Below are 9,375 nucleotides of genomic sequence, written 5' to 3' on the forward strand. Positions count from 1 at the left end.
TAGGAGACCAGACTGTAACAGCATGTGTTCCTCTTTTAATTTCCTGCAACTTCTGTACGTCACGATGGTAAGAATTCACCACCGCCCCATTAGTGGGAGGAACTGAATAGGAAGCTAAATACGTGTTTAATGTGTTCAAATTTACATTGAGTGGCTTGAGTTTCCACGTCTCAGAGCTCAATTGTAAATCCACATGACCATTAAATCTTGACTTAAAGCTTTCGTGACTACAGGAATTTATATGAATTGTTCCCTGCGATAGCTCTAATTGAACGTAGATAGGTAAAAAAATAATTACCTATTAACATGACTTTACCGAAAGACCCAAAAAAAAGCACATGACCATTACGCTTTGGTTCTTTCGGTAAAGTCACTTAGGTATAAAATAAAATAAATCACGACGTTTCGAGCGCAACACAAGCGTCCGTCATCAGGTGGGAAAGCCATGGTCTGCTGCTGAGGCAGACTGTTGTAAAAGGTTTGGAATGGGTGTAGCTCAAGGGTTATAAAGAAGTGGCCAGGGCTAGTGATGTTAATGTGAGAAATTAGCGTGATGTTAATGTGAGAAATTAGCATGTTACTGTAAGATCGGTGAGCAGCCTCCTCGACGAGAGCACGGAAGTGGCTTTGTTAATGTGGGAGATTAGCATGATGTTAATGTGGGAGATTAGCATGCTAATGTTTTAAAACAGTCTGCCTCAGCAGCAGACCACGCTTTCTCACCTGATGACGGACGCTTGTGTTGCGCCCGAAACGTCGTGATTTATTTTATTTTATACCTACGTGACTTTACCGAAAGAACCAAAGAGCATGGATTCCTGCAGCCACGAAAGCTTCAGATCAACATGACCATTGTTTGATGCGTAACACAGACCATGCCATTAATAAGAGTCCAATATCCGATGTGCTTTAACTTGTGGCCTGATATACCAAGCACAAATGCAATAGCCAAGAAAGGACTTAGATGCAAGAAATGCATTACATTCCTCCTCATTCAACAGTCTACATTAGCATGTTTGTTAGACGTAGTTATAGTACACAATTGCGTAAAGACTGTCTATTGTTCAATCTGTATGCTATGTTCCTCCAATGTCATAAAATGTAAAAGAAAAAAGTAACCCATGTAATAATTGTGCTCACCCATTACCAGAAATGTTTCCTTGTTTCAGTGAGAACATAGTCACTTTAATATCAGATTATTCAGGTCGGGTCTATCGTGTCATTGGCGTGGGGGGCAGTGGGTTCCTTGCCCCCCCCCCCCCTGGTGGCCAAAGCTACGAGTTGATGCTCATTTGACAACCACCATGAGATATGTTTTTAAACAACAGTTTACAAGAACAGCAACTTGTATAATGAAATGATTAAGGAAGAGGAGCGTCGACATATAGCCTAGCTGCGACTGTGTGAGACAAATCAAATATTGGGGCCCCACCTGACCGATTTCCGCACCCCCTGAGCTGATAACGTGGTCACTACGCCACTGGGTAAAGGGTACATGGCTTAAACAGAGCTGAGCTCTCCAATTATTATCAATTCGATTGCTCAACTAATCAGATCACACTCAAATAGTTGGCAACAACGGTCTCACCTCTGTTCCCACGTGTGCCGCTGGACGAGAGGTGATGGTTGGAGCAGAGCTTGGTGATGTCATCGGCTTCATCTGCCGCATCTTGCTGGCCGTGGCTTTGTACAGGGGAGTAGTCCTCACCTTCGGACAGCAGAATGGTCAAATTACAATGTTTTGTTGATCGATTGACTGAACTGTCCCCTGCGATAGCTCTAATTGAAAGCCATTTCCAGTAGTCAGGCCAAAGTAAGATCTGAATGGTTTGTATTAGAAAGTCAAAGCAGTCTTCTCAGGACTGTCGAGGCAACTGCTCTTTTGGCAGTTGATGCATCTTATTCCGTACCTTGGCCATTTTGACCTCATTCAACGGCAGGTTCATACACAGCCTGACATTTTCCATCGCATTAGCACGCGCTGAAAAGTACACGTGGCTTTGCTAACAATGTACACCGGACACGGCATTGCCATATTGGCAATGCGTAAAAAATGTACGATAATTAGGTGTCTACAGGCAATGCGAGTATGCACAAAGCGCACCTGAAAAACTGCACCGGCTGCATTCATTGCGTGAAGTGGCAAAAATGCCATGTGCTGACGAATCGTATCACAGCTCCTGCTGATTTAATGATGGTTAATGAAGCTCTGCAACTACCCGAAAATATTTTCAATCCGCACTTTCTCATCTGACCATCTTTGTCGACCACCTCTTAATGGGTAGTACTCTACTAATATTAGGCCGGGTTTATCTAAGATACCTAGGTGAGATTCATGTACTAGTTTTAGATGTGAATGGCCAGGAATTGCACCATAATTGCATGGTTCATGTGATGCACTAACCACTAAACCACTGATCTCCATACACATCCAATACACAGTATAGTGGTTCTATTTATCAAATACTTACGAACACAAATCTGGAGACACTGAGAAGCTTTCCTGTATTTTTTTAACAGGGCAACTACTTTGAAGCAAAAACGTACACTCCACATTTCATGGCAATTATGAAGGTCCAAACATAACATTCTTACGTACATTTTTAAATGCAGTACTCTAAGATGTGATAACTATGATCATACCACTCAGATAAATTACACACAGAGCGAGGATATGTGTTTAATCACAGTTGAGCCACTGCTCAAATATGACAACACAACAGTATACATTTTTCATTCACTTTGTGTTCCTTGATGAATTCCATATGTGCGACTCTGTTTGAAGAGCTTCAATAAGAACCCTTATGCGTGGTAAGCGTTTAAGTATATATAACCCCATTAATTCTGAATGACTACAGTATGAACTGTGTGGTTTCTTTACATTTGTCTTTTGCATTTTCTGTGTAGGAAGCTGTGCTGTCCGTGTGGCTGGGCTTCAGCGATGGCTCCGTGACACCACTCGACGTGTACAACCCCCAGGATTACAGCCTGTCTGTGAGCTCACTTGACAAAGAAGCGGTGTCTATCCGCCACTTTTCCTCGAATGCCTGGCCATCTGTGGTAGCCGAAGGGAATGGGCAGGGAGGCCTTGTGAAGGTGAAGCTTATGATCAGTAACTCTTGCCAGAAGTCCAAACGGAGGAGCACACTGGCCGTGTCTTTTCCCGGTGTGCGCGTGCGATTTGACAGAAATGCCACGATGCCTTCTATCAAGGGCAGAGTAAACCCTGGTGAAGAGACACATGTGGGAGATGATGATGTGTTTGATCTGGAGCAGAACACAAGTGTCACCACGCAAGAGAAGTCCGTCGATAATCAAGAAAAAACTCAATTAGGACTGCCTGAGATTGTGAAAAAGCAGTTGGCAAGCGAAGAAACGTATATTCGAGAAAACATGACCGCCCTGACCATCAATAACTGGGTAGTGCCAACAGTATTGTACAACAGCACTATAAATTCTGACCAAACTGTTGGACAACAACTCTCGAACAGCCATAAAAGTCTCAGCGACTTGCAGGTCGGAATGTACACATTGCTGAGTGTGTTCTTGCTGACTTTTTGTGTATTTTTGATTAACTGCGGGTTTCTGGCAGTCAGGCACAAGCTGCGGCTGAATCGACAGGCTCAGGGTGAAACGATCTCTCACCCTCACATTAGCATCGAGCTCCAGGACAGGGAGGAGGCGGGCAGGGTGGAGGTGGCCCGCGACGCAGCACACATGAGCAGGGAGAACGGCGGCTTCTACGTCGAGAGGCACTGCTACAGAACGAACAGTGACAACCTGAGTTACAGCCCTCTCGATGCCCTCCCAGACGAGAGCGAAGCCGAGGGCACCTCGGTGACATTCAAGAAGAGAGTCAAGTTTTCGCTTTTTACAGAAGTGCGTGAATGACAGCATGCGTGAAATCCGGGACGTTTCTTTCGGTACCTCATGTATATTATGTACCATACTTTTTAACACATTATACAACGTATATTGTATACTGTGTGTATATATATTGGATGTCCTGGGATGCACCTTCGCAGCAGAAAAAAAATGTGAACATTTTGCTACGTGAAAATTGTGATTGATTTTTATTGACTTTGTACCTTGGTGTGTTACAATGGAACCAATCACACTTATTCTGATGGCATTGTGGGCCTCTGCTGTGTGTTTAATATTTGCAGAAAAAGCAGCAGCATAATTCAACCACAGTGCGAATCGTCATATATTCACACTTCTGATGGCCAGTTTAGGGACCATTCACAACATCCAGAATATTTACAACCTCCGACTTCAGTGCGTGGCATCCAACACTTGCCCAGCAGGGACTGACATCACACTGCCTGCTAATGTTGTCTCCTGTATCAACGTGTTTGCAACTCACGTGAACAATATGCTCTCATTCATACATACATTCATTTCAGAATTGCTTTTGGTACACGAGACGCAACATAATCTGGTTAAGAGTGGCAGGGAATCAAGTCCCCTTTAACCTGCTCGCTCGTGAAATATGGAGATGAGATTTGACAGTATATGCGGACAGCTGTATTGTGGAATGTGACCTTACAAAAAAATATCCGATGGTTATATACCATACTACAGTATATACTCTGAGTTTGTATTGGAATACATATGCTGTATACGTCCCATATACTCAACAATTACATTTTAATTTGTCATGCAGCCTACCGATGTTTAATAAGCAGGGTGTTAGTATAATACTATATTAAGCATTTGGCCTATTTAATAGTGTATATTGACATTAAATATAAAACCTACGTTTAAAATATGCCATGATTTTTACGAAAGATTTTCACGATGTTATCATGCTCAAGAACCCCCTCGGGACTTCAAGAAACAACACCAGTGTGTGCTGTGCATGCAGTAGCCTGTCCGTTACACAGAGACATTCCCAACTTGCCAATCATTGGCCAACACATGAACACTGAACTCATCCATGCTCCTCTTAAGCTCCTTAAATTGCCACATTGTGTTGCCAAATTGACCAACAGTCCTTAAATTACTTTTTGCTTGCCTTTGTTTGCAAGGGTAGTTGCTGTGTACTAAGCTAGGATGAAGATGTAAAAACACTATTGAAATGTGTCAACGTACTTGCAGCCTATTTCTGATTTTACCATATACGCCGACTAAAGCAGAAAACCAGATCTGCAGGCTGCATTTTAATGTGAAGAGATATCCAATGCAAGCTCCAACATGGCAAGTACTAATTTACTAAAGGTGAATGTGCGCGTCCATCTGACTGTGTGGGAGTGAGCGGTGGTGAAGCGGTTAGCGCACTGCGATACGAACTCGGCGACCCGAGTTCAATTCCCGCTAACGGCCCACACTAGTGACAATAATCTATAGTCCTGTGCCTCCCCTAGGTCGACTTAGCCTCAAATGAGTATCTGGTGTGGTGTGTAAACATCATAACTGGGGAGACAAAAGCTGCCGGGCGTGGTGTTGGCCACCCACCCACTCGTGTACCGTGCCGGCCTTCATAGGTGCTCGCAAACAGCACGTATAGTCTGTTAAAGCCTATACTGGGATCTTTGTTGTCGTCCAGAGCTAAGCCTACATATTCACAACAATGGGTAAAATCATTAACTAATCCAGCCTCTGCTTGTATGTGGTAATTGTTATTAATTAAGGACCATGGTATGAAAATGAAAAAAGGTAAGTAGGCCTACACTGTTCACAATTCAAATATGTACTGACAATATTTATACTGTTTTACTTACTCAAATCGGAGAGTAAAACTAATGCCAAGAAGGCATTCTAAAAAAAAAAATATCCTAAACATTGTTTACACCGGGGAATAATAAGAGAATCGGGGACCGTGTCGTAAAAAAAAAAGACGCGCCCGAGTCACGGACAAGCTCTGTGCTTAGTGCAACCTATTAGGAGGAATGAAGTCAAGACCCTCCCAGGTGAAATCACGTGTGTAATTAGTTTATAGCGCGCTCGAGCCCGCACACAAGCTCCACGCTTCGTTGAGCTCAGACTCACTTTCCGGAACACACACACACCGAAAACGCACGCATGTGAAATCCTTCCCGAAATATTTTTTCTGGATGCACTGAAGAATATTCGCAGCTGCTGTTGACCAGCAGTTGCAAAACGTGATTGCGCATTGGTCCCTGTTTTTTTTACTTGCTTGCTGGTGCATCTCGCACCTCTGCTAAAGCTGGGTTTTACACTTCCTGTGCCGAGTCGCATACAAAATATGTAGTTTTGCATTAGTTTTCGTATGAATTTATTCGTCTAAAACAGGGTTTCGGCAACCAAAAATAACAAGAGCCATTTTTTTAGAATTCGGTAAGAGCCGCAATGCACGTGAATACGAGACGGTGGTCCGTAATAAATAACGTCACGAAGCAGCCCTTTAAAGAGCCGTACGGTTGAAGCCCTCCTGGTCTGGAATAACGGTGGCCACCCCCTTTAATTCCAGTCCGGAGCCATATGCACCATATCCTGACAATCTTAGGCATCTTATGCTTGTTGACTCTATTGGGCTACTTCATAAATAAAGCTGAATAAAACAAGGCCCACTTGGTAAGCGTTTAACTAACGTGATGTGGATATTTGTACCTTCCCAGTGAACACCAAATATGCGTATTCTTTGGTTCTTTCGGTAAAGTCACGGAGGTATGAAATAAAATAAAATAAATTATTTTATTTTATACCAACGTGACTTTACCGAAATAATAAAATACATTAAATTATTTTATTGTATACCCACGTGACTTTACCGAAATAATCAAAGAGTATGGATCCCTGCAATCACGAAAACTTCAAATCAAGACTAAATATGCGTCCCACCGCACAGAGAGGACCGGTACTCTTGCCTTGCAGCACGGAAACATGCACCAGCACCAATGATGTCACTATGAAGGTAAAAGTGCAGCCCTGGAATCACGAGCTCACGCCACTGCTGGCGGGTATCCTTAGAGGACCCCCCGAGAGGTCATTTTGGCCTCTTAAACGCCGGCCAGAAGTCTTGAAAATGATTTGGCGTACCCACATTTTACCCCACCACACGAAATATATATTTTTTTATCGTGATACCTTTAGAGTCCACAAACATATGAACTCGAGACACCACTGGTGGAAAACAACGTGCTAAGTATTGACCTGCATTGGCATTTCACCTTAAATCTAGCGTAACACGTGTAAAGTAACTTGCAATATACCAAATACCTGCACTAAGTTGAATAGAAGGGAAACTATTTAATTGTAAAATTCACTTTAAATACACAATATGGCGTAAAGAATATGCAACAGCTCAAGACAAACAATGATAGAGTTATAATATTATAACATTTTCGGGCCTTTGTCAATCCACTGCTGGATGAAGGGCTCCCCATGTCGTGGGAGTTGTTCTCACCACGCTGGGGGTGGTGGTGATAGGGTTTGGAGGGTAGGGGGTTGGCGGGACAGGAACTGATCAGATATCTCTCACCACTGATGTTAGTTAATGGCTGAAATTGAACTCAGATTGCCGCTGTTCATAGTAGCGTAGTTCGTGAACGACACTCCGCCACGGTTCCCCACAGCACGTATGAAAAAGATGTACGTCATTAATACTCCATCCCGTTACTTATCGTCGCACGTTTTCAAGTATTTCAGGAAGGTACATTGCTGGGACAACATTAAAGCTGCGACTTGAAGTAGTGCACTCTGACCTCGCTCAAGTAAATACTTGTCGATAACGTTCACAACTTCTGCTTGACACATACAACTCATTAAAGAACTCGCTCAGCTGTGATGTGCGGCCATTGGCAGTGTAACCTATTGATCAGTTTTGTAGCAATAGATGCAACATCTTTTAAGGTCAATTTTACGGCAGTGTATGTCGGCTGTAAAGTCGTACAGTGACTGGTCTTAGCCCATAGACACCCTCCCTGACTTAATATTCACGTCCTCTCGGCCATCTATCGAGGAGATGGAGCCATGAAAACAGTGCGTGTAGTAACATCATTCGATGCTTCGTCAAACACCGGACCTGTTTAATTATGTAGCGCTAAAATTCACAATTATTTTAGTGCCTAAATTCGTAATTCATCTCAAATAACGATACACAATAATGAATATCCAGAGCAACTACTGCAGCAGCAGCGTGAGGAACGAGACGAGCAATGAATAACCAAATGGAGGTGGAGACAAGACGCAGGAGACGCATTGCAACCCCGGGCACAACCTGCACGGGAACTAGAGACTCTGAAGCTCAACACCGGTGAGTGTCAGGATTTTTAATGCCAGTCCGATCAACTGTCCGGATCATGACATCCATCCTAACCGAACCAACCCACACAAATCGTCCTGAAAGGTCCCAAGAGTACCCCATGTATCGTCTCAGATCAGCGCCTGCAAGTCCCAATTTAACACCTGATAATAGCTTCGTGAGAGCTCCGGCACCACCTAGTGATGCTGTGATGTGGCCAGAAAGTCCAACACGGCCCCGGTATCATCAGAGCAGGCTTGTACCGACAAGCTCCGAGAGATGCCAGGATTAATCGCGAGTACACGAACCATTGCACTACTCCCACTCCTGGAGCTTTATGGATAATAAAATTAAACACGAATTTATTTCTATCAATTCACATAAATTAAAAGATGTGTTAGTCCATCAGCCTAAGGGTTTTCCAGACGACTGTTATCCAGCAGCATAAATTAAATGTACTTTATCTGAACATACCCCCATTGTGACCAACATCTAGTTCCCCAGTAGTGGCTTAACATGATCCAGAAGATCGAAACAGGTCCAGGGTTTGATTGCTTAAGTAAATACTGCTAGATTATATCAGTCTGGAACGCTTACAGGTAAATGGACTAATGTATATGATGGGAACAAACATTTTTCTCTATCATGCCCCTTTGCGATTCTAGATATTAGCTAAAAGATACTTCCCTCAGACGTCAGTGCATAATTTCCAAATGTTGTATTTATTGTGTTATTGAAAAAACAGAACTTCACTTGTCAACCATGCCCACCTTCAATTAGCATGGTTGGCCACATATGGTGCGCAATAATTTCAACATACATATTCCCAGCAATGTGGGTGACAAAAAACATCGTGGAACATATCCGGAATGTTACCTGTGAAGAAACTCCCCTTATCTTGGAAAACAAAGCAGATAACATTGCCCACCTTAGAGATATAACGATTAAATGAGCTCGCAAGCAGCTTCTGGGTGGATTGCTGCATCGCAATACCGTGGGGGCTGGCGGTGGACGATGCATACCTTCATCCAGCCGTGTATTAGTCACGATGAACGTCGTCTCCTGAGTCGCATGGGACGTCTAATCTAATTTACATTCATAGAGTGCTTTCACTCAAGGCACTTGACATAGATTTCAAGGTGGTGACAGAATGGAATGGTGTAGTTGGC

The 9,375-nt window shown here is 43.3% G+C and overlaps 1 protein-coding gene across 6 annotated transcripts in view; it reads left to right on the plus strand.

Moving 5' to 3' along the window:
• LOC116939056 (transmembrane protein 132D-like) overlaps positions 1-6,549 on the plus strand; it is a 229,964-nt gene extending 223,415 nt beyond the window's left edge. For 3 of the 6 annotated variants that reach the window (XM_032946940.2, XM_032946941.2, XM_032946943.2), the window contains one exon: positions 2,908-6,549. In XM_032946940.2, coding sequence (XP_032802831.2) covers positions 2,908-3,891 — 984 coding nt within the window. In that variant the 3' untranslated portion in view covers positions 3,892-6,549. The remainder of the gene's footprint in view (positions 1-2,907) is intronic. The other 3 variants (XM_032946942.2, XM_032946945.2, XM_032946944.2) reach the window with 1 other exon arrangement.
• The last annotated feature ends 2,826 nt before the right edge of the window (positions 6,550-9,375 follow it).

This window comes from Petromyzon marinus, chromosome 5 (genome assembly GCF_048934315.1).
Source record: "Petromyzon marinus isolate PM22_M1 ecotype Great Lakes invasive population chromosome 5, UKy_Petmar_22M1.pri1.0, whole genome shotgun sequence".
Classification (NCBI taxonomy): Eukaryota; Metazoa; Chordata; class Hyperoartia; order Petromyzontiformes; family Petromyzontidae; genus Petromyzon; species Petromyzon marinus.